The 26014-nt window shown below is 40.2% G+C and overlaps 1 protein-coding gene across 7 annotated transcripts in view; it reads right to left on the bottom strand.

Annotated features, from left to right (window-relative positions):
• Positions 1–12633: 12633 nt before the first annotated feature.
• Positions 12634–26014, bottom strand: part of LOC144526869 (activated CDC42 kinase 1-like) — a 61899-nt gene continuing 48518 nt past the window's right edge. For 6 of the 7 annotated variants that reach the window (XM_078264573.1, XM_078264575.1, XM_078264572.1 and 3 more), the window contains 9 exons: positions 25730–25876; positions 25344–25438; positions 24906–25100; positions 24002–24093; positions 22522–22955; positions 21170–22384; positions 20483–20578; positions 16556–16686; positions 12634–15313 (listed from right to left, as the gene is read on the bottom strand). In XM_078264573.1, coding sequence (XP_078120699.1) covers positions 15307–15313; positions 16556–16686; positions 20483–20578; positions 21170–22384; positions 22522–22955; positions 24002–24093; positions 24906–25100; positions 25344–25438; positions 25730–25876 — 2412 coding nt within the window. In that variant the 3' untranslated portion in view covers positions 12634–15306. The other variant, XM_078264577.1, reaches the window with a different exon arrangement.

Below are 26014 nucleotides of genomic sequence, written 5' to 3'. Positions count from 1 at the left end.
GAGTTGGATAGGGAGTTGGTTAATTGATTCATGGGATTTTAATTAGTTGTTAATAAAAAACTCTACTGTGCAATCTACTGTATCTGACGAAGCAATATACTTAACTACCAGCTGACTTTTCAGGTACACTCCCCAATATTCAGCAGAAAATATGTTAACAAAACTCCTACAGTTTGCAGGTTTAAACTATTCACTATAACACCTTGGCTGACCCAGGTTTCAGGTCATTTGTGAAGAAGAATTATTATAATAAGAATTATAATAAATATAACAATAATAAATATAAGCAGCTGTCAATGTGTTATCTGATATGTGATATGCTTTGTCAGATGTGTTGTTATAGACAGAGATTGATTCTGTTGCTGGAGCAAAAACTCTTATGTTGACAGAGATCAATTTTGTCTCAAAACGCCCCTTAAAAATGTAAATGTAGTGTAGGTGTAGCCTAAGGGTGAACCAGCGAAGGAAACTCATTCTGGCTGCTTCTACACACACTCTAGTTATTTTGTCATTGCCAGGGGTTGATGCATAATTGAGTGCGGATCGGGCCATATTTTCGGCCCGCGTCCGACAGAGCAGTAACCGAGCCCGGCCCTAGCCCGACAGGCATTAAGATATTAATATAATTTTGTTCTCATACTAATGACACATGTACGTTTGTAGGAAGGCATTCGGAAATGTCAACAGATGAGCGCATCAGCGCACACGGGGCAACAAGCGCACGTTAACACAGGCGCGCACCTACATAATAAGCTTTTTTAAATTTAAAATGTTCAATGCCTTATCGCGCTGATGTGACCGAGCCCGACCCGAACCCAAACATCATCTAAATATCTGTCTGAACCCGGCCTGGCCCGTCGGGTACCGCCGGGTACCGCCAGGTCCCGATGGGCTCGATTCGGGTATCCATCCTCTAATGCATAAGTATAAGTGAAGCCAAAACATATTGATCGCCCCCTGGTGATTGGCTGCAGTATAGGTCATAAATCCTGCCCCCTCCAAATAGGACATGGGCCAAACTAAAAAGTCAAAGTACCTGTCAAATAAAAAAATGTACAGAGAATTTTGGTCATTTTAGGTAGTTCCTATCACACAGATCTTTGTTCAAGTGTTAATTGTTCTGATAAGTTTGGCTTTTATTAGTTATTTGATGCTATAAAAACAGGGTTAAACGTCCTGATTGACAGCTGTGATTGACTCACGATTGGTCAGGCGGGTGAATGGGCGGGACTCCGATACCGCGGCTCCTCCATCCAATCACTACTGCGCAGACTTTGGCTCCAAAATTACAAGATGGCAGCACCCGTATCCAGGATAATTTGGCTTCACTTTTGTACAGGAAGTGGAGACGCGTCATCCAACTTTTTTTAGTCTATGTTCATTACCCAAAGCTCATCACCATAAGTGAGGTTTGCAACATAGACCTACTAGTTTAGAAATTGGGAAATTCGTTTTCAGGCTCGGCATCCACAGTCTGGTAAAGCATCTGCAATACAGCAGTCGCTGCACCAATCCGCCTGTTGCTCTGCTTGTCTTGAACAAGACCTTAACATACCTAAACGCCTTCACTAGGGGGAGTGACTCACTTCCAACCTGGAAGGAGCAATCCACCATTTTCCGGCAGAGTGCCAAGGCCTCAGACTTGGGGGTGCTGACCCTCATCCCCCACCGCTTCACACTCAGCTTCAAACTTACTTCTCTCATTGTGGATAAAATATCCATGGTACATTTTCACATTATTCCTTATATATCTTGTCCATGTCCTTATTCACTTTACACTGCATTTATTGTTAGCTCATAATTATGATGTATAATGAGGTACCCAAACTCACTGGAAAATTTCTGTAGCATACTATGAATGTCTGGGGCTAATGTTATTGCTGCGCTGATTACATTATAGGATAAATCTATATTGTGTTACATTCACTTTTTTCTCTTTAGTCATTCGTTGCCCTCCCTAGTTGTTGCCCTCCTTAGTTGTTCCTGAGAGCTGAAATCTGCTTTATCCGGTGATTTTGGAGCAACTTTGATAATCTTAGTGCTTAAACATCAGAAACTGGGCCCAGGTCCACCTGGGTCTGCAAGTCTGCACAGTTCTGCTTTGTTCTGTACTTCTTTGTTCATTACAGAAATAAATGGACACATGGCAGAGCAGAAACCAGGCCAGTGAAGATCCGCCACAGAAGTTCTTTATAAGCTTTGTTCTCATTTTGGCGGTTTTATTCACTGCAATACAATGGCTGAAAGAGTCATTTGGGGTTATCAAAAATTTCCATATCACATTTAACAATAGAAAATAGCCATTTAATGAGAGCTATATTGGCCATTACTTGGTAATAGTCATTAAATTTGAAGAAAACAAAAGTGTGTGTGTGTAAAAAAGAATAATGAAGACATGTATATGCTCCTATGTATACTATGGGTTAAATGCCGAGGACACATTTTGTTTTTGTCTATTTAAGTGCTTTGAAATGAAATTGCAATAAAACCTTTAACCTTTTCTTCTCCAAATCTTTTTGACACTTTCTGTGCTTCAAAAAAATGACAACTCTGGCTCAACTTTTACCCAGAGATAAGAGCAGAGAGATCAGCAGCACAGTGCATCCTAATTAGGTTTTCACACAAACAGCTCCACAGTGCAAATCAAAAAAGAATGTTACATAGTTATCACATACACTGGCTTAACTGCATTTTAAAAATATAGCTTTCTGTTGTGCAGCGTATGATAATTGGAATAATTTGAATATGGAGGAACTCCTTTTAATTAATAATAATTCCTTTTAATACTTTTAATTTGTGGTACGTCAAAAGCACAGAAGTTGTTTTTGGAGTAGGAGGACTGATTCAAGGTTAGGATGTCTTTGATTCCTGAAGCACAGTATAATTTAAAACCTTTTTTATAGCCTTAAAGTGGGACTCAGTGGCAAGAAAGTTGGCCTTTGAACAGCTAGCTTCACAACTTTGCCACTCAATCATCAAGAGTGATGATAAGTTGTTCAGGCAATCATCAAGAGGCACATGCACACACATGAATTATTTGCAAGGGCTGGCTAATAATAACTGACCGTTAAACCGCTTCCCTGAACAGTGATTGTACAGTCATAGCTTAGCAGCTGTGACTAGCATGCCTGTGTGTGTGGTAGTACCAGTGGGGTGGTACTGCAGTAATATAATCAGTACCTCAAATGTTAGAAGGGTAATTGTTATGGCCTTTTCAAAACCAAATCCCAAGAGCTTAAAGGCAGGGTTTGGTAACTATTTCCAATATACACTTTTTTATAATTTTTTTTTTGAAGTGGTCTTTACACCACGACAGCAATAAATAACTCATAGGCTTATAGAAAGAATTAATTAAATGCCCCCTACTCCGCTGTATTCTACTCTACCCCTCCTGTGTATACGAGCCTGAGCTCAATGCGCGTCGTAGCCACATTGCTAACAGTCGTCATGTTTGTTTTAAACATTCAGTATGATAATTTGCTTAAGGTGTTTGCTTACTGGTGAATGAGACATTAAATTAAATTGTGGTCCTTTCTCCGCTTTGCTCTGAAGCAGTGACGCAAAGGTGCTTGTGCACGTCTGTGTGTGGGTCGGAGCCCTGAGGGCAGAGGGAATTGAGGGTTAGACGGAGCCCTGAGGGTATGCTACTTTCATATCTTGCTAGCTTTTCAACATTACTAACCCTGCCTTTACGTGTAAAGAATGGATAAAACAGCTCTGTCTGCTCTAACAAAAGCTGCTAACATTAGCATGCCTGGCTTAGTAGTTACCTTGGTACTCCAGGACAGTGTGATGGCCCATTTTGACAGGTAAATTCAGTGACAATGTTGCCATTTATGCAAATTGTAGAGATTGAGGAGCAGGTTTCTGTCACCTATATCCCCATACAGAGTGCCGAGCTCTTATGTCTTTATTTTAACTGAGGTCAGCTCGACTGGCCTCCATCAAGTTAAATTAAATACAATCTTGGGGATAGGAGAGACTTGAGATGCTGTTGGTGTTGCCTCTGAGGCCTTCAGCGTTCCTGTCTTGATATCTTCTTCCTCGGTGATGAGGGTGAAGGAATGGCAGGTGTCGATGGAAGACTATTACATACAATGTTAGCGGCACAAGATTTTACATTACGCATTAAGGTTTTCTTGGGAGGACCAAAAGCCCGGAGAGTCTGTGCCGGAATGCGATGCCTAGCTACTTTGCAGTCTCTGAGCTCAGTTTCCCCTGAGGTCCACATCTATTTGGCTTGATTGGAATTCTGACAGCACAATCTGAATACCTGCCTGGTCATAACTGCTTTAGGCAAGATGGAACCTATGGATATAGCAAATTATGCACACACACACACAAAACCCTCACGGGTTGGAAAGGTAACCACTTCCTGCACGAAGGAGCGAGAATGAAGATTGCAAAGTTGGAACATCTGGTGACCACTTCTGCAATGTGTCCCTCTGATAAGCATCCCATTTCCTAATTTCTTGCCAGGGGGGATGAAATGTAGATGCCAGCTGAAATTAAGGAGTAAAATTGTCTGGGAGAGGAGACCAGTTTGCTAAGGACTAGTGATTTCCTAACAAATAATAACCTAATACAGTATATGTATATAGATAGTGTCAATACAGTCAATGACAAGAAAAGTAGAAACCCTGATACAAAGTAATGTCGTAAAATGAGCCAGTTAAAGTTAAGTTTTAAAAACCGGCTATTTAGCGTACAGATATCAGTTGTATTGATCATCTTCATCTAACTCTGTCTCTAAGAAAACTAATCCTTAAAGGGAAAAATTTTATATATTTTTAAACAGCAGTGACACAAAGCTGGTTGAAAATTTGCAAAGTTTCCCGTTGTCATCTTTTTTTAATATTAGTTTTTGGGCGTGCGTGCCAACACAATGAGGATAAGGAAGACAGACTGTTAGCGTGTGTGTGCAGTGTTTAAAAATGAGAGGGGAGTAATGGGAGGTAAGACAGGACAAGAGAGGATTCTATGAAAGTGTAAAGATGAAATAGGCAGAGGGAACACGGGATCAGGAACTCTTTCAAAGAAGTTACTTTCTCTACACTCTAACAAACACACACACACTAACACACACACACACACACACACACACACAGATTTATTCTCCAAACAAGTCAGTTTGCTCGCCTGCCTTTGCTGGCAGACACCACTGAATGCAGCCTGCAAACACTGGCATACAAATCATGTTGAAATGTTTCAACATCAATGAGTGTTTGATTCATAATTTAGGTGTCTGAGCATTATTCTTTTAGATTATATTTTATTAATAGAGCATGCAACCTTAGTAAAGGAGTCAAAACTTTACAAAAATATACAAGATGCGTATAAATGGTTAGCATATTGTATACAGTGCATTACTGTAAAAGGATAGTTTGTATATTTTCAAGTGGGGTTGTATGAGGTACTTATTCATAGTCAATACCTACAGAAGATGGCGGTCGGCACGTCTCCGTTTGGAGGATCAGGAATGAGTACTGACATGGAAGCTAAGCAATGTTCTGCTGTGGACAGGGCCACACAGCAAAACCTATTTTAGCCACCTAAAAAAACCTCAATTTTAGCGTATGCTATGTTTAGAATATTTTCACCACTTAAACTTCGTCAGACAGCCCTTTCTGACAGGAACTTGAAACCATTACAACTTATTCTATTATAACTAAAATGCTTAAAAGAACCCTATGGTAGCCAAAGTTTTTGACCACTTGATCCTGTGCTGGGATTAAGGTTTTACTGATAGGGCCCCATTTTGTTTGTATCTCATGCTTAAATGCACATCTACATGCATGTGTTCACAGATTACATAATATGCATTCGTCACAACGGTTTCACATTATTCCACTGAGAGTTGGTGGCAGTAACCTTTCAAGAAATGTGCCATATGCAAACTTTTTATGAGGAAGAAAAAGCATTTAAGCTATTGGGTCGTAAACCTGGATATAGTCACACCAAGACAGCAGAAGTCATACAGTATATCTAGTGCACTGTAAGACCTGCTGTCTCCCTCAAACCTTAAACTTCTTGGGAGTTTGTGTTTGTACTGAAGTTTCAACTTACTCCAGCTCCCTATATGTATTGCTTCACAACTCACCACAGGGTTTAAAATCCCTGAGGTCTGAAGTAATTTCTTGCTGCTTAAAGAGTTAAGATTTCTTTTTTCTTATTACCCTATAGGAGCAGTAACTTTCTGGCACATGCCCAAAATTGCCTTTCTGTGCTTGTACAGTATCTCTAAAGTTTTTGTCATCCTTTTTTCTCAGAAGATTTAAAGAGGTTGTCAAAGTTTAGTGCAGAGGAGGCAATCTTTTCTACACACACACACAGTATGTGTTTATAACAGTGTACCATTTGGAACTACTAAAAATCAACAGGGGGGTTTTAATACAAAACAATTGTAATATTTGCAATAATGATTTAGTGTTTTACTACACTGTTCATATCGGGGGAAAGAATGAGAATTGTTCTAACATGTAAGTGAGTTTCCACCATGCAAGTTGGTGCTCCAAAGCCATGACAGCCAGCCTCTGATTAACCAGGTTCTCAGCTGGTTTCAGGTTCCAAACCAGACAGACATGACTGTGCCCCTGTAGAATTTGTATGGTAGAAAGGGCCTATCTTATTTCAAACCAGTCCATCAAGAGCGGCCATTCCACCGAAACTGCAGTGCTGTTAGGGAAAGAAACCATGAGGTCAGCAAGAACTGGCCAATAAACAATTTATTACAGGTCATTAAAGTGCTCATATTATGCTTTTTGGGCTTCCCCCTTTCCTTTATTGTGTTATATATCTTTTTTTGTGCACGTTACAGGTTCACAAAGTGAAAAAGCCCAAAGTCCACCACAAAGGGAGTTACCAACTCCTACAGAAAACACTGTTCACAAACAGCTCGAAACAGCTCTATTGGAGTCCAGCCTTTACTTCCGTGACGAACGTGCGGCACTTTGTAACACACGTTATAATACACGTTGTAATGCTCGCCTAGCTGCTAGTGTGGCACGCCCTCAAACCAAGCTAGTTAGCGTGGAGGCCTGAAGAGTTCAGCTAGTTGTATCGCCATGTCCAGGAGACAGTGCAGAATTAAAATGTTACGTATGAAAGACTAATTTAACATTATATATAATAATAATAATAACTTACCACTCTGAAACATCTTGCTCCAGCAAAGCTGGTTCGGGTTGTTCTTCCTGTGTTTTTGGATCAGACGCGCAGGTTTGTTTTGGATCACACTAGCTTGCTTGTCAGGGCCCGCCCTCCTCTGCTTCTGACTGGCTAGTAGTCCTTACCTAGCTACTGCGCATGTGCGACTCCCAACAAAGATGGAACAAGTGAAAAGAATGGTGTTTTTTGAAAATTAAACCATGTAAACCTATTCTGATATAACCTCTAAATACAATTATGAACCTAAAAAATGAGGATAATAAGAGGTCTTTAAGGAATTATTTTTTATAGATCGAGTAGTCATATAATATACTCCTTTCTTGGCTGCTTGACAGATTATTCGGTCCCCAGTGTTTTTCTGCAATGACTTATGAACTTTTGTGTAATTTTAACTCGTCAGGGATTTATTTTCTCGGTGGCAGTAAAAGACGCTCTTGAAGACACCCACTAGCCCAGCAACATTAAAGAGACGATTCATCCCAAAATCCAAATACATATTTTTCTTCCTACCTGTTGTGCTATGTATCAATCTAGATTGGTTTAACGTGAATTGCCCAGTGTTGTAGATATCTGCCGTAGAGATGTCTGCTTTCTAACAATATAACGGAACTAGATACAAAATACATTTGAAAAACTCCACAGCAATGTCTCTTTTAGAAATCATGACCCAGTTACTCAAGATAATCCACCACAGACCTGGTTGTGAACGGTTTCATACAGGAACATTGGAAGAAAGAAAATAGAAGGCAGACATCTCTACAGCCAACACCTCTGGGAAACTCACACCAGAACAATCTAGACTGATGAATAGCACTACAGGTAAGAGGAAAAATATGTTTTTTTGATTTGATTGATATTAAAAAAATAAATATGCCTATAAAATACATCCTGAAATAAATAAATGCAGAATAAATATATAACATATACATAAATCAGAGTCAATATAGTTCAATAAATAAATAGGTTTTACATTTATTCAATACTTTTATTTCATAAGTACACCATTTATTTCAAGGGACTTTTTTTTTCTTCATATCCTCAGATTTATTTATTTCCCGCTCTATTTCCATTTTTTATATTCAGATTAAAAGGCTGTGGCTATCTCTGGCTGAATTGGCAGCCGTGAACTGAAAGTCCATCTCCGGAGCTGGTATCCTCTCTTTACGGCAAAGTTGTCTCTCGGCGGTGGGGAGAGATGGAAAGTCAGAGCTATTTGCTTTGGTCTGAATCGGTGAGATAACCACGCCCCTTCATTTGAAGATAAGAAGTGGAAATGAAGATAAGAAGTGGAAATAAATACAGTGGGAAATAAATGTGACATTATGAAATAAAAGTCCCCTGAAATATATACATATGTGTACTTATGAAGGCCACTGAAATAAATTAAACCTATTTGTTTATTGAACTATATTTACATTAATTTACTCTCCACTGGCTCCCTGTTGCTCTGACTAAATTCTAGTTACTAGTGCTTGCCTACATAGTTGCTACTAGCACAGTACCCACCCCAGTTCAGGCTTCTGAGCCTTCTCATTCTCTACGATCTGCAAATGAACGACAACTGGTCACTGCTAGACAGGAAATCTCAATCTAAACCTTTTTTTCTCCTCCAAAACTCATCTGATACGCTCTTGCTCTCTCTTTAAGCAATGTCTCTTGCTATTATTTGCGATGTGTTACTTCTCCTGTGGCTTGGATTGTTTGTACATCTCTTTGGGTAAAAGCATCTGCCAAATGAATAGTGTAAATGTAACATTATGCCTCAGATTTACTGCAGGTCCAGTTGACCACCTCTCCTGCATGTAGTCCCTATACTGTAACCTCTTCCCATTCCCCTCTTGCTCTTCCTATACCTACAGTCCCTCATCCCCTTCCTCTTCAATTCCCCAGTCATCTCTCTGTCCAATCCACCTTCTTGTCTCTCTACCGCGCCTCCTCCAGATTCAATTTCTTGAATATATGGCCCCACTACTTAGTGTGTTGGCAGTGCCATATTACTACTGTTTTTGTCTCTCTTACTTATTGGTGATACATGTCTTAACTAATTACAACATAGGATTTGCAATTAGGGACATAGTAGTTTTTCATAATTTTTGTAAATCAGGTCTTGAGCATCCAGAAATAGATTTTTAATGTCCAAAAAATGACTAGCAACACACCACCACTATCATTAAAACATTTTCTCTAAAGTGAGTGTTCTCTGCTGACTATTTGTCTGTGAAAAATGAGTAACAGGAAATGCAATTGTATATAATGGAGCCTAGTGGGATGCATTTTTGCAGTAGAAACATGATTGACAATAAAGAAATAATATGAAAAAGGTGGGACCCATATGCAACATCTCAACCCAACATCACAGCCAACATGACAGCCTCCTTAAATTAATGCACTATTACTTTTCAAGTACATTGAATCATCATGTTTAATTTGCATTTACAGTCAGTGATCTCTGCAGCAGAAAAGTATGTGCTTTTCTTATCCTGCAGCTGTAGAGTAATAACATCACACTCCTAGTAGTCTTCCTTCGTCTAAGCCACTATTGCACATCTCACACGTGCACCTGTTCTGTTCAGTATGTCTGTGTATGCACGTGTATCGGCACTTCCAGAAATCCAATTACATCCATGAGTGGAGGTCGGCGAAGGGAAAATGTACATAATGTCATTCATAAGCCCAATAACAAACCGGCTCTCTAAACATTTAACCGCTGATGCTCACACGTTCATGTGACATTATGTTAAATAATAGGACATGCTCCACAGCAACTCACTATATATAATTACATCATGTAATGTTTAAAGGGAAATTCATTTCAGTATAAGTTATAATATGGTTTGCAAGGAGGAGGTTTGGACACCATGTATTAAAACAAGGCAATGAGTAGTTAAGAAGGTGAACTTTAGAGATCAAGTTGGATTTCATTAGTTTCTAAAGGTTAGATCATTCTATAATTAACTACAAGTACTAAATACTGCTACTGCCCAGCATCAAGCAGCAGTGAGACAAAGTTAGCATCTAGCTGGTGAACATGGTGGAGCATTTAGCAGCTAAAGAGCCAGATGTTTCCCTCAGGAGTTGGAGACGAACCCAGAGCTAAAAGAGAGTGGTTATTGAACTTACTTTGGTCAGGGGACCAGAAACCTAACTCCGAATGGATTCTAATGTTGCTAGGTATCTGCTAGATGTGTAAATAAGCAACTGTTTGCTAACATGTTAGCCAACTTAAAAAGGTGATATGTCAGTCTTATGTTGACAGCTTGTTTCTGCTGCCCCCAAGGGTCAAATAAAATATGAATGCAACTTTAAATACTCCAAAATGTGTCCTTTAATGACAATGTTGTGATATACAAGATTTCGTTGTCTTATTGAATGATTTCAAGCCAATTGTAATTTTTTTAAATGGCTTTCTCTGATGTAATACATTCATGTGAACACAGTTCATTGCATTATACATCAGTTGGAGTATTTTATATGTAATCCTTCATACATATGATATGCCATATCATATTTAGCTGTATCTGGGAAATGTTTTTATAAAAATTGTGATACTAATTTTAGCCCCATTGATACTAACTAAATTTCCAATAGAAATCAGCACCACTTCCCTCTCGGACCAGTCACCAATCTATCCCTCTCTTTTGTGTTTTCTTTCTCCTCTCCGACTTCTAAAAGCATCACCCTGTCATCACTCTCTTTCTCTCTCTGTGCTACGTGCTCAGCTCCGAGCTTAAGTTTCAACTCGTAACAACAAAGGAGATGGCGAGCACGAAAAACAGACAGTCTAGGGGAAAACATATACTTTCCTTAAAAAAGAGACAGAGAGAAATCATATTCTATAAAGCAAAGACGATAGACGCATATATAAATATATATGCTGGAGGATTTCTTTTCCAGACGGCACAAGGTACACTCTTATCTGCTCCTCTCCACTTCCTTGGCAGCTCTCCTCCTGCTTTTGCTTTATCTCGCTTTCCTATTTATTTACCCTTTTCTGTTTGGTGAAAACCACAATAATTCTTCTGGGGGGATTCCTGTGAGCCCTCTGCTTTAATGCCCCAAACAACTGGACCGACAGATATTAATAATTTGCCCAGGGACTGCGTAATGATACTGTACACACAAACGCACCACTAAGATGAATGGAGGGCCTACTGGGTCTCATTAGTAAGTAGAGGTTCTTTGGGTCCAACAGTAAAGCTGTGTGTGTGTGTAAAGGAAAGATGGTGAATGATGGGAGAGGGGGGAAAAAATCGGCCAAGTTTCCATGTTCCAAATGTATTGTTAAAAAGTTTTGTTTCATCGACCCAAAGACATTTTTCATTATTAGGATTCCAGCCGTTTCGATAAACGAATGATTATGTGCTCATTTAGATCACATCGGAAACAATTTATGAGCTATGAACCATATAGCGCCTGGTGTTGTGGTGTTATGAATACACAATATAGTGGTCAATTGATATGTTGGCTACAAGGATCAGTTCGGTTGACACAAGACCTGAGCTCTATTGTTTCATAGGGATAAATACCTTGCATTGTTGGAATGTCGATCCTCCGGAATGGGAGGAGGACAACTCATAAAGCCATAACAGTGATTTTTATTACCGTTTAATATTTTTGTTGTCTATTTTAGTCTATAAAACTAGTGAAAAGTACCAATCATAAGTTCCCCGAGACCAAGGTGGCATCTTCAATTGCATGTTGTGTCTGAACGGCAAAAAAGAGAGGCTGAAATCAACAAATGTCAGTTTAAGTCACAGTAGTGGAAAGGCTCCAGGTGTGGCACCTTTGTTCTGTCAGTTAAATATTACAAATATCGGATAATTTGCTGCTACTGACTTTGGTATTCTTTTGACTTTTTATTTAGCTCCACCAGAGGGTCAAATGTTTCACTTATCCAGTGAAATTTTGTATACAGTATCTACTTTATGGATTGTCAAAAAGAAAATGGTCCAGATGTTCCTGCTTCCAACGAATCCCACTAACTTGTCATTTTGGTACAGGCATTGATTTTCCCATTGGCCTCAGCTGTTTGTTGCGTTTAGTTCTAATTAGCAAAGATTAGCATGCTAACACATCAGCATGTTAATATTGTCATTGCATTAGCTTTTACTGTAACTCAAAGTGATGCTAATCTTAAGGACAAGCTCCACTAGCATGGCTATATACTCTTAGCTTGATGATGAATCAAATCAATTAACAAATTAATCTCTTATCAAGATGGTTGTCCATTAATTGATTGTTTTAGCACATTAAGCATTATACATTTGATGACAAATAAAAACACAGATTTAAGTTCTAGAGGCTTACTGTGGTTCTTGATGGACCAAAACACTTCAATGTCCATTTTAAAATGCTTTAAGGCTGATGAATCTTCTTCTTAATAATTAGCTGTTATGCATTTGAGCATCTTGGAACATAACAAAGGTGACAGAAAAACGATAAATAAACAGAAGAAAAGAGGTAAAAAATAATTAATTATTTAATAAAAAATACATTTTTAAATTCGGCAGCATTATATTCTCTTGAGCATTTCCATCAACCCAGGAGGAGAGAAACAATGAAATCCAACTGTACAGTAGGCATTTAAAATAAAACATTCTGGGAAGCAAATACATACAAATGAGGAAGAAATGACAAGTTGGATTGAAGGAATAAACAGCAAAAACAATATGACTTAAAATAGCAGACAGTTTCTGAAGAAACTGACCTGGCAAACAAAGACTAAACTGAACAGTTTTCTAACATCAGAGTCTCAACACCACAACAGGAGCATGTTGCTTTGGGTTGATCATAACACCACGAGGTTCACGTCAGTCCTTCAATAAAACTACAGCAGCTTGGTATGAAGACAAAACAACACATGGACAGACTGGAGGCAGCCATCACATTAAGCTGTCCTTATGCACTGGTTAGCAATTAGCTTTACCACAACACAGAGGGAAGAACTGGCAAAACTGACTCTGAATCAGTGTTTAAGGACAACTTCATTCTTCTCTGGGGAGGAAAACTGAGTCACTAAAAACTTGTTACTGAAAACGGTGTTTCCTGTGCATTCATTTACTAGTATACATAACGGCAGAGATAAAAGCTCTTTTTATACAACTGAATGGCACTGATGGATGGACAGACTGGGAGGTTACAGGTTCTACAGCAGCCTTATTGCACACGGAGGAAAGCTTTTACTGGAGATTATCATCCAAAATCAGTCATGTATGTCATTTTCACAGGCAGGTAGCAGGCTTGTTGTGGTTCCATATTAGTTTTTGTTGAGAGGCCATTTGAAATGTATGCCCAATCAGATTGTGCCCAGAGACCTGTCACATACGTTTTTGTGGACATATGGAGAATATGTAAATAGTTGAGTACCAGTTAGCAAATATGGAAAATGTTTTTTTTTTTTCTATAGCACCGAAGGATCATGTGTGTTGACCATACATTTTCTGTAAACTATTGTTTTTCGACATTTGGTTGACCAAATCAAGTCAAAGCATGTGGAATGCCTTTTATTTCCCTTACTTTTAGTTGAGTCCTCACATACTAAGTGCATCTGGAATAAAACGGGAGAACAGAAGCCAGACAGGCCCAAAAATCTTCTGTATTCACTGCAGAGGGCTCTACTGTTCAGAGCTGACATGTCCTCCCAGTTTTAAATTATTGCCCCCAAAGCTGCTGACCAAAATATCACAGTTGTGGTTTTAAGTGATGATTATGGGACAGGATCTGTGCCTTGGGGTACATTGCACTGTAGTGCTGTTATTAGCTGCCAACATAGTCTGCAGAAAATACCCAGCTGGCAGGAGTTTTCAGCTGATGCTCAGGAGTTATGTTTGGGCAAAGTGCTTAGAGGGAAGGAATAAGGAAATCTGGAGTGTGGGAAGTTTCCACTGACTGCGTGGCCTTTTGATCTTAAGCCAAATGTGGCAATAGTCTAAGATCAGTTTTCAACTCAAGGAGAGACACATTTAAATAATTTATAAAATGGCCTGCCCAGTAATAGACATAAGTCTTCTCTTGTTTCTGAGCATCGTGTTCAAAATATATTAAAATAATCCGCCAATATTTTGTTAACAAACACATAAATGTCTCTTTATAAAGGATATATTTGTTATACCCTTCGAATATATATTAGACAGTTTTGTGGGTCTTTAAAAGAAGTGAATCTTTTCCATGAATTATTCAGATTCAGGTCAACACTGGGCTGGTTTCACCTTTGTCTCTTGTGCACTGTGTCAATACTAAATGTATTATACAAACGATTGAGGATATGAGCCTTTCTTTTTATTGTAGAGAGGTCTAAATGTTTATTTTGCTGCAGTGTCTTCTGCACATTTTTCCTTGACTCCACAGTCTTTCAGCAGCAAACATTTTTCATAATCATATCCCCTCTTTACAACTGTAAACGAGCTATATTATTTCCTGGCCCGGACAGCCAAATAAGTATTAATTTTGTTTTTGTTGAGCTTTTACGTGGTAGAGGTCAAATCTGAATACACTATACAGTATTTTGGTTAAATTCTGACACTGTTCACTAAATGAGATACCAGCAACAGTAATAGTTCTTGGCAATATTCTGACAAAATACAGTTACCTCATGGCGATGTATGGTGTCACTTTCAAACTGGCTTTTTAATGACATTAACAAAAGAAAAGATGGCTAAAGTATCTCTCAGCAGTTGGTCAACAGTGTAATTGCGGCAGTGAGGATACCAGTAAGTGGATCTGACACAGTGTGGTAGCACCCAGGATCTGTGACATTTCAGGTTCACCACATGAAATTGAACTCACAAAGTACAGTGCCATTTTTGTATCCAACAACTTGGAAAAGGTGGGAGAGGGCAGTCTACCATTTCTTAATAAGTGCAACAATCACATCTCTTTCAGACCAAAGTCCAAATAACCCAAAGTCTTCTTTTTTTTTTTTACCACCCAGGTGGAATTCCTTTGTCCGTGTCAAGTATGAAAAGAGCCATAATAAAGTTTGGTATTTTGTGCTAGTTCAGTGAAAATGTGCTTCATCTATAGTCAGAAAACAGTCTTCTGATTGGATAAATAAGAAGGGTCAGGAGCAGATTCACCTCCTCTGATGATGTTTTACTGAGGATGAAGGTACAATCAGAGCTCAGCAGCTTGAGATTCCTGTCACCGTCTGCAAATATAAAGAAGCTTTAGATTAGATTGGAAAAATCATGAGATGAAATGCTAAATCCTCCTAAATTAACTTGAATGATATTTACATTGTCTTGCAAGAGAGGCTTCCACTTAAGGCTTTGAATGTGACACATTACACATTAAATTGTTCACGCATTAAACCGTTTTCACAATATATTTTTCTATTGAAAAGCTAAACAAAGCAGAAACCTTTCTTAGTCTAGCAGCCAAATATGATTCTTAGCCTCCTTACCAAGCACACCATCATTGCATCATACTGCTGCCTGTCTCTCTGCTGTTAACTTGCAGTCATTCATATTTGGAGGGGAAATTTCCTGAAGTTAAGCCTAGTTAGGAAGCAGATTTTAATGTTTTCCATGATTGATTGATTTTATTGATGAATATAAAAGAAAAAAAATAATCCAAGGGATAACGTGTAAAGTGTAAACACTTATTTCCAACATGGTCCCTGATGTCATAGACCAAAGACAGATTTGACAAAGTTGACCTCATGCCATCATGTGGACCGAGGTCATTATTGACTGAATTCAATTCCCTGAAATGTCTGTCACAATAGTCTATATCCATGATGTTCAACTTCCGGGATTGCTCCGTTGCCGCCGGAAATTCCGCTGGGTGTCACTCTTTCCGGCCGGATGTCCGTTACCTTCAGCTTTCTTTGTGTTGTAATGTTAAACTCCGGTGGATTTCTGAGGACTATGGTTAACTGCTCCTCAGATCTCTGCAGGGTAAATCCAGACAGCTATCTAGACTATCTGTCCAATTTGAGTTTTCTGTTGCACGACTAAAACAACCTTTGATCGTACACGTTCCCCCAAAACAAGTTCCTTCCCGAGGCTATTTTGCAGTTGCTCCGCTCGGCGCTTAGCACCGCCCATGACAAATGTGATTGGTTTAAAGAAATGCCAATAAACCAGAGCATGTTATTCTCCCATCCCAGAATGCTGTGTGGACTAGCCAGACCCTCATCCGCAGCGCTGTGGAGGAACATCTGGCAATGCGAGACTACTGTCAAAATGACAGCCACAGATGCAAAATTAAATGTCTGGACCAAGTTTTAATTGTAGATTAGAGGCTCTGGGTGCTATATGAAGTGACAACGCTAAAGTGTTAAATAAGTTAGTGGATGGTCATTGCTGGCCAGTAACATAAGAGTACAGCCTCTTAAAGGTTGGGATGTGGGAAGTCATGACCCAAACAAAGCTACTGAATACAGTACCTCTGTCTTGTTGTGGATCCATAGTTATCTAACATCTGAGTGCTGGCCACCTCCAGGTTCCAGTCATACATCTCCAGCAGCTTTAGACACTCTGACCTGCTCCTCAGACCCAAACAGAACAACTGCTCCACCTGCAGAGAGACGGATAACAAACAAATGAAAACAATTGTTTAAATAAGCCAGGGGTAGGGAGAGATGGAAGGCATGAGATGGGACAATAAAGAGGTTCATCCCTGTTGTCCTAGGGTCCTATGTACTAAGAATAGATTAGAATAGATAGATTTTTGGCAGTTTGCAGATTATCTGTATCAGCGTTTTAGTTAACCGATAAAAGTTAATTAATTAAAAAGTGTGCTACTTTGGCTCCGCTAGAGCTCTGTGTATGTCCCTCTGCTTGGGTTTCACTCACCACTGAGTCTGACTTAATGTCCCGCCCACAACACTATCTGACTATCTGAATACTGTGTATTATGTTGAAAGTTTCTCATTTATTACATAATTGCTTAAAGCATTAAACAACGTTTTGTGTTAGTCTGTAACATTCCTAAATCTTAATTTTGACTTAAAGATTTTCATTTTCACTGTAAATGCATATCGGTTCCAAATATCGGTTATCGGTTTCATTAACTGCTAATAATCGGTATCGGCCTTGAAAAACCAGTATTGATCGGTCCCTACTATGTACACAAGGATCTACATAGAGTTTCAAATTATGGTTTGTAGGAGGAGATTCCCACAATTATGGGAAGTTGAGCCTCATGAAATTACGTTGTCCCATTCCACAGCTACACCCTCTCAAATTTCTGTTGGTCTAGCCTTGTGTTGACTTTGGAGCATGCGTGTCTATCTGTATAAGCTAATATTGTGAGAGATTGGTAAGGGCTATCTTTGCAGTTGAAATTGCAAAAGAACGAAGGGAGGTGGACATTTCAAATGCAATCGTATTGTAAAAATCCATTTTGCCACTCTGGAGTTATCAATGTCGAAAGTCAAGAAAACTGTCTATTTTAAAGGAGTACCAAATCAGGAGGCTATAAGCTATAGGTGGGTGATTTCGACATATTGACCCGGGGAAACATACATTAAACATTTGACCAGGAGAAAAACATTGCTGAGAACATAGTTATCAATTAATTGTGATGTTTCTCTCTCACAGCTAGCATACAGTAATGTCTTCCATGAGTGTTTTATGATAATAAAGAGGCGTGGTTTACTTCATAGGCTGTGTACCTTTACATTATCTGGGTCACATGACAATGATATAACCAAAAGATGTATCCTGGGATTCATTCAAAACAATATTTGTTTGAAAAGTAATACATCAATAAATATTTTTTTAAATTTGACTGAAAGAGACAATTCTATTGTTAATTGCAATTATTTGTAAGACAATTAATTGTACGGTAAAATTTGGAATTGTTACAGCTCTAGACAGGAATTGCAGCACCAGTAAGCGCATCGTAAAAATGTTTCTTAAAACAAGCTAAGTATCTTGTTCAAACACAGTTCTGTATCTTTCAAACTAATAAGGAGCACTCAAGTGTTCCCTTGTGCTCACTGCCATCTAAACACATCTTCCATCCGGCCACAGTGGCCCCAAACACCGGCAGCTAAGAGGGTGCTGAATACTGCTGTAGACACATCAGTGAGTCCATTTGTATTTATTACAGCAGCAATGTGCTGATATTCTCTGAAGGTTTAACAAAGTTGTCCTTATCATATCCTGATGTGAACCAATAAAGTAAAAAATGACATTCAGCAACCTTGAATGACCTGTTTGCAGTTATATTCTGTATAAAAAAAAAAAATATTACAAAAAAAAGGACTTTAGGCCTGACCTGAGATGCAGTGATCTGGATTTCTGAGGACTCTTCTGAAGCACTGAGGACTCTGCTTTTCTTTTAGTAATTGCATTGCTGCAACATAAACGTCCACTTCACAGGGTCTTTAGTTTGATGGACTAGAACTATGACTAGGACATGTTTGTGGCCCTTACTTTGTATAAAGTTTTGTTTTGCCAACTCAGGTGCCTTTCCTGTGTGACAGCAGGGCTGTATAATATAAAAAATAAGGTCTCAGATTATGTAGTCTCGAATTGCCAGACCTTCCTCCACAGTGCTGCGTAGGAGGATCTGCCTAGTCCACACAGCATTCTGGGATGGGAGAAAAACATGCTCTGGTTTATTGGCATTTCTGTAAACCAATCACAATCATCTTGGGCAGCGCTACGCCCCGGGCAGAAGTTTTGGTGGAACATGTACAATTGTGTTCAAAATAATAGCAGTCCAACATCACCAGCCTCATAAATCTTTTTTTTTTTTTGGTAGAAGTGATATTTCCACATGGCAAATAATTTACTAGTAGGTGTTGTAGAGTCATAGAAAACCAACAGTCATGACATGCATGCTGCTCTTTCTGTGTAATTGAATCTGTAATTGAAAGGGGCATGTTCAAAATAATAGCAGTGTTGTGTTCAATTAGTGAGGTGATTGAGTCTGTGAAGAAACAGGTGTCAGTTATGGCCCATATTTAAGGAATGAAGGAAGCAAATGTTGTGCATGCTGGTTATAGTGTATTTCATTGACATTGCTCTGAGGAACAGCGGACTTTGATTAAAAAGTTGATTGGAGAGGGGAAAACATATAAAGAAGTGCAGAAAAGTATAGGCTGCTCAGCCAACATGATTTCAAATGCCTTGAAATGGCATCCAAAGCCTGAACGACGTGGGAAAAAACGGTCAACTACCATTCGAATGGATCGAAGAATAGCCAAAATGGCAAAGGCTCAACCAATGATCAGCTCCAGGAAAATCAAAGAAGACTTAAAGTTACCTGTGAGTACTGTTACGATCAGAAGAAGGCTATGTGAAGCAAAGCTATCAGCTAGAAGCCCCCGCAAAGTCCCATTGCTGAAAAAAAGACATGTACTGAATAGGTTGGAATTTGCCACAGGACACATTGACTGGCCAAAGGAGAAATGGGGCAACATTCTGTGGACTGATGAGAGCAAAATGTTCTTTTTGGGTCTAGGGGCCACAGACAGTTTGTCCGACGACCCCCGTGCACTGAATTCAAGCCACAGTACACTGTGAAGACAGTAAAGCATGGTGGTGCAAAAATCATGTTATGGGGACGTTTCTCATACTGTGGTGTTGGGCCTATTTATCGCATACGAGGGATCATGGATCAGTTTCAATACATCAAAATACTTGAAGAGATCATGTTGCCTTATGCTGAAGAGGAAATGCCTTTGAAATGGGTCTTTCAACAAGACAATGACCCAAAACACACCAGTAAGCGAGCAAAAATTGATGTTATGGAGTGGCCAGCCCAATCCCCAGACCTCAACTTGTGGGGTGACATCAAAAATGCTGTTTCTGAGGCAAAACCCAGTGATGCAGAGGAATTGTGGAATGTAGTTCAATCGTCCTGGGCTGGAATACCTGTTCACAGGTGCCAGAAGTTGGTCGACTCCATGCAACACAGATGTGAAGCAATTCTCAGAAATAATGGTTATGCAACTAAATATTAGTGCAGTGATTCAAAGTAAACCAAACCCTTGAGACATTTTTAAGTTTATACAGTAAATGTTTGAGATTGTAAAGAAAAAAATGCAAATACTGCCTAATATTCCTTTTTCTTCACTTTCTGTAAAGGTATAACACAAACTTGATCAATTTTGGTCATGTTTTGATTTGGAATTGTATGTGCAGTGTTCCAAATACATTGATATTATAGAATTAAAAGCTATTCAGAGGATTTTGAGCATTATTCACTTTTTTTTAAACACAGTGCTATTATTCTGAACACAACTGTAGGTTCAAAAGTTGTTATACAGATAGTCAAGCTAGCTGTCTCGATATATAGTTTTCAGTACCTGGCTGCAGTGCATTAAGTTTTTTCATAGCGGACTAATAAATGCTCTCACCTTTAGATAATGCACAGATTTCTGGACATTCCAGTTGTGGTTCTGGAGGGCGGCTTGGCACTCCTCTATTGTGACACCGTGAACTGCCTCCTGCACCTGAATCACACAACATCAACAGTATGAGTATCTGCAATGTCCAACAACACTCATATTCGCCTGGCTCTGATTCCTCACTTCCTCATCACTTCATGGACCTTAGTACAACCTTCAACATTTACTCAGGAGCACCTGCACACACAGCGGGGTCCTTTCTAAGAGATGAAATCATCTATCAATTCATGTACAGACACCTCCAAATTTTCTTCAAGGAAATTATATTTAATTTATATAATTATATATAGTTTTATATACCTCCTCTTCTATATATATATATATATATAAAAAATATTTATATAATATTTATTTATTATTATTTTTTATTTTATTTTTTTAACTTTTTGGCACTTATTCAAGCTCTTTTGTTTAATTTAAGCTTATATGATAAACCAAGTGCAGAGATTTAAGCATCACTGGATTTGATGAGACTTTTTGAACAGTCCATCTCTTTCCAAACTGAATCATGTCCTACTGATTATGTTTATGCAAATCCACCTTAAGCCTAAGAACCGATGGTTATCTTAAGAACGGTACTTTTATCAATTTCAAATGAGAAGTTGCAAAAGGCAATCCAAATATATCCGAGCTTACCATTTTGACCCTGTCAGCTGAGTTCCCTCCTCCGTCTGTCCTGATGCCGGAACCAGTGACGACCACCGCTGCTGTCAGCCCGTCTGAACAGATGCGAGGGAGACTAACTGATGTCTTCATCCCTGACCGTGGTGCACCCAGACTGCTGTTATTGTTGGAGGAGAAATTAGCCTTCGGCTCGCCTGGCTGGACAAGCCCCTGTCCCTGGGCCTGTCCCTGGAGAGTTTGGCTGCTGACCACCATGGGTCTGACAGTGGCGGTGTTAACTTGCCGTACATGCCTTTCCTCCACACCGCTGGCAGGCAGGCCCTCTGCCTCCCTGAAGAAGCGGTCATAGCGGTCGAGGTATGGGGGCCTCTCCGGTAGTAGGTAATAATGTGTGTTACTGACTTTACGTCCATCACGGACGATGGGGAGGATACAGGGGCCCTTGCTGGCGGCGTCCTTCCCCTGCGCCTGGATCACTTTGGGTGCAGCATATTTAGGATCTGAGGCAAAGCTGTGCGTGGGAGGCATGAGTTTACCTGGAGAGGTGGAGAGGTAGGAGCCAAAGGTGTATGTGGAGGGGCAGGAGGTAAGAGGAGCCTGCATGGTGGTGGGGCTGACAGAGTAGACTCTCTGCTGGGGGGAGCCCACAACCAGGCCCATGGGGCTGGGAGTCCTGGAGCCCGGCTGGGACAAAAGGTCCCTGGGAGGGATCTGAGGTGGCCGGTTTGGGCCTGAAACGTCCTCTGTGGTGTCAGTTGGCGTAGGTGACAGGGAGAGATCCCTTGACCAGCGAGAAGATGTGTAGTCGCCCCTCTTTATGGGGCGAGGGGGTATGGGGACACGTGGGGGGATCTGGGGTCTGTCCTCATTGGAGGAGAAGACACTCTGCTGGTGCCCCTCGTGGGTCTGTGGATTCTGGGAACATGTGGCTGAGCTCTGGGACGGGGAGCTTGACCGTGTATCACTTCCAGTCGGTACATTTAGTCTCCTCATGCACTCTTGCTGGAGTTCTTGGAAGATCTCTGCTGACTGGGAGAAGGAGGTGGACAGAACCTGACTCTGCTTGCTGGGGAGAAAGAGGTTGTCCTCTAGGCCTAATCTGTCTAGACCCCTGGAGACAAGAGCCTCACTCTCCCCCTTCTGTCCAGAGAAGAGAGCCTGATCTGGGTTATGGACATCACTCTGCCCCTCTTCATGCTGCTGCTCTGAGCTGTTGATGGAGCTCACCTTTGTGGAGAAAGAAGATTTACAACTTTAATACATTCTGCTGTGGATCAAGGTGATATCAGAACAGGAGATAAACACCCCATTTCCAAGACCTTTTGGCTTACTGTCAAATGTGCTGTGTCACCCTCCTACCGTACCTCCATATCGTCTTCGTCTTGGGCCACATCGTCGTAGGCGGGGGGTGGGGGTAATGGCCGGGCATCCCAGTCCACTACTGGCGTAGGGTGAAGGGGGCGGGGCAGCGATCTGGACGGACTCTGAGGTGGAGTCCGGTCCAGGATGTTCTCTGCTTCCAAAGCTAGCTTTGCCAGTAAAGGAATCTGGATTTCAACCACGGGGGAGGGGGATGGTGTGGGTGGGGGGAACTCCTCCCCAAAGTCAATGAGGGACACTTCACTGTTGTGGTTGTGGCCTGAGCCTGAAGTACGGCCACCCACCTGTTTGCAAGCAGAGACCCATGCAGCGGGTTTTAGTTTTAAGCCTTTGACGGAACCCGTTTTCCGAAGTGATAATCTCTTTAGTCCTGCCGAAGTCAGATCCTCATCATCGTTTACTGAATCATAACAAGGCTCTGGAGACAAAAACACAAAACACGTTCATTACTTTACTAAAAAACATTTAGAGTGATGACGCCGATGCTCTTTAAGATCACGTCACACCACAAAATACAAGACACACTCCACTCCAAAAAAGGTTCCAGGTTCAAAGTTAGTCCTATTGTGCACAGCAAGGACAGGGGTGGAAAGATGGTGAACAACGATGTTAACTAAGGAAACAGAAGTAGATGACAGAATCACTGCAAAGACAGACAAAGGAGAGAAACAAAAAAATATGGGATGTACCTTTGAGGAGTGGTGCTAGGAGGGAACAGAGAGGGCAGGAGCAATGGGTGAGGAGCTGCTGAGAGAAACCAGACTTACTCTTGATTAACAGTGCTGGCTGAGGAGGGGGGGGAGGAGGCTCCTCTGGAAGAATAAACGCAAATACCGCCACCGCAAAAGGAGAAACAGAAAAGAATAGACAGCAGCAAAGATAGAAAGATTAGAAAAAAAGCAGGAAGCAAATGTCAGATTGCATCTGAAAGTGTTGCCCGCAAGTGTTAAAAAAATTGATTGGTGGCCATTTTTCCAAAGCAAGACTTAAAATTTAAATCCACAATCTGTGATGTAAATGGAGCCGCACCTTCTAAATGTGGAATCTGATCATTTTATTGATTCACAGGCATGTTAATAAAGTTATTAGCACTAGGGAACAATTCAAATATAAATTATTAATAGTTTTAAATGTTTAGGTTTGTTTACATGAGGTATGGTCATAGTTACCAAATTGATTATGATTAATTGTGAAAATGCAAGTGTTGTTTTTTCATCTAGCAGAATATGTAATTGACATTTCTGATCGAACAACACCGAAAAGTGCCGCTTCAGTGTTGTGACACAGGTGCTGTTGCCAGCTTTGACTTTTAGCTCATGAGCTAAATGCTAAATGAGTCTGTCTGGACCAGTGGTGCCAACTAAAGAGTTTGAACCCAAATATGGTGGATGCTGAATGGTCTTACGAGGGTGTTTATCCTTGGTATTTGTGGTCTAAGTTTTTATTTTGAGCTCTTTTACTCACTTTTAGCTCGTCCTAGAAGCTGTGTGGGCCGAGCACCACTGTGGTCTACAGCAAGGACATCAGGAGGATCCATGGGATTACCGAGGTACAAACTGGAGGCAAGAGAGGGACAGACTTAATTACAGTAAATGTCAATATACTGAATCTACCTCACCTTGGTGTTACAATGACTTTTTTAAAATATTGAGCTAGTGCCATCTATTGGTGAGAGTTTATTATTACAACTCAGCAAAAACTAGAATTTTACCACCAACTTCCAACATGGGGCATAATTCTGATTGATATTTATACAGGGTTTCTGCAGGTTTCACCAAGTCAAATTTAAGACTTTAAGAGCATTATAAATGAAATTTAAGACCTTTATCACAACATCAATTAAGCCCTAAATTCAGTTTTTTCAAGCAAAGTATCGCTAAACTTGGACTTCCCCATAGATAAAGAAGAAGTTGGCAGCTGAAGAAATTGTGCTACAATCCCAAAGAGACTTGCACCAACAACACGAAAGCTGATTGGCTGCAATATAAGTTGCATGTTGGGCTCATTTGTAGTCATAATACAGTAACATATTTGGATAAGCAAAAGAAAGAACTACAACACCACAGAATTCAAAGAAATGAGCATAATGAGGTAGCGTTACATGGTCGTAGGAAAATTAAGACCTGTTTAAAATTATTTAAGACCTAGAACACAATACTTCAGCGAATATATAAAAAAAAAAAAAAAAGTTAAAGCCTAAAACTTTGATTTTGAAATGTTAGACTTTTTAAGACCTTTTAGGAACCCTGCGGAAACCCTGTTAAGAAGTGAGGAAGAGCCATTTAGACCATGCAAAATCTTCTCTGGGTACATTGTGGTACTAATTTCAGATGACACTAAAAGTCAATAAACAGAAGCTGGTCCTTACTCGTCAATCCTGTCAGGGAAGCCCCAGCAGCGATGAGGGTTGGTGTCTCCGTGTCCTGTGTGGATGAAGCTGTTCTTGAGCGGCCGGCTGATGTCATGAGCTGATAAACCCGCTACTGATGTCACCACGTTTCTAGGGAACGGTCCGACCTTAAGGGTCCGCTTGTTTTGACCTCGCCACCAGTAGTTCTCAGCCCTGGAAGACACGGAAATACTGAGGGTCATCTGCAGGGCATTACAAAAACAAATACATACATTTAACATTTTAATATTTACAATGTAGTGCATTAAGCCTAATAGACATTTAATATATTTTTTATTATTGAGCATTAATGAGCCCAGCAACTTGAGAAGACTTCTAGCTGTTAGGACTTGGTGAAAAGAGATGCATTTTATGGAGGCTTCTTGTTCAAAGTCTCAAACACTTATTAACACCCACCTCCCCTCTATGATAGTGATGACATCATTGAGCTGGATCTGGAGTTTGTCAGGCTCGTCAAAGTCCTGCAGAGCACACATGTCTGTGGGCATGGTCTGAAAAACACACATGAAACACCAAAGTTCATTTTAACACAGCAAACATTTATGAGTTGGCCATATTGTAGCTGGTTGTCACAATCCTTCCAGCTGAGGGCATGTTTCTACTTTGAAGTAACTCCACTAGGTGGAGCTAAAAGTCCATTTACGCGAGGATTAGGAAACACTGGTCTCTCTGCATCGAAGGTGTCACGATTACCATCAAGTGTCTTTTGCTTAGTGGCTAAAAAACCTCTATTTAACACCCTGGATAGACACCTTTGGCTACCGAAATGACAGCTCTCCTACCTCAAGCAGGAACTCACGCAGGGCGACAAAGGTGGGTCTGTCGTCTGGTTTCTGAGCCCAACACTGCAGCACAACATGATAGGTATCCTGCGGACAGTCTTCGGGCTTAGGGAGGCGTTCACCTTCTTTATCAATCTTGTGCAGGATCTAGGGTGGTTGAAAGAAGACAATTGAGGAATATATCAGTGTGGATGTGAATAAATGTGAGTAGTTTTCTGGGTCTGCCTGTGTTACTTTAGCTTAAAGATGTTTCTGTATTCATACTGTATATGTTTATTTAATTCT

Source organism: Sander vitreus, chromosome 12 (genome assembly GCF_031162955.1).
Source record: "Sander vitreus isolate 19-12246 chromosome 12, sanVit1, whole genome shotgun sequence".
Taxonomy (NCBI): Eukaryota; Metazoa; Chordata; class Actinopteri; order Perciformes; family Percidae; genus Sander; species Sander vitreus.
This window is presented reverse-complemented; position numbering and strand designations above follow the sequence as displayed.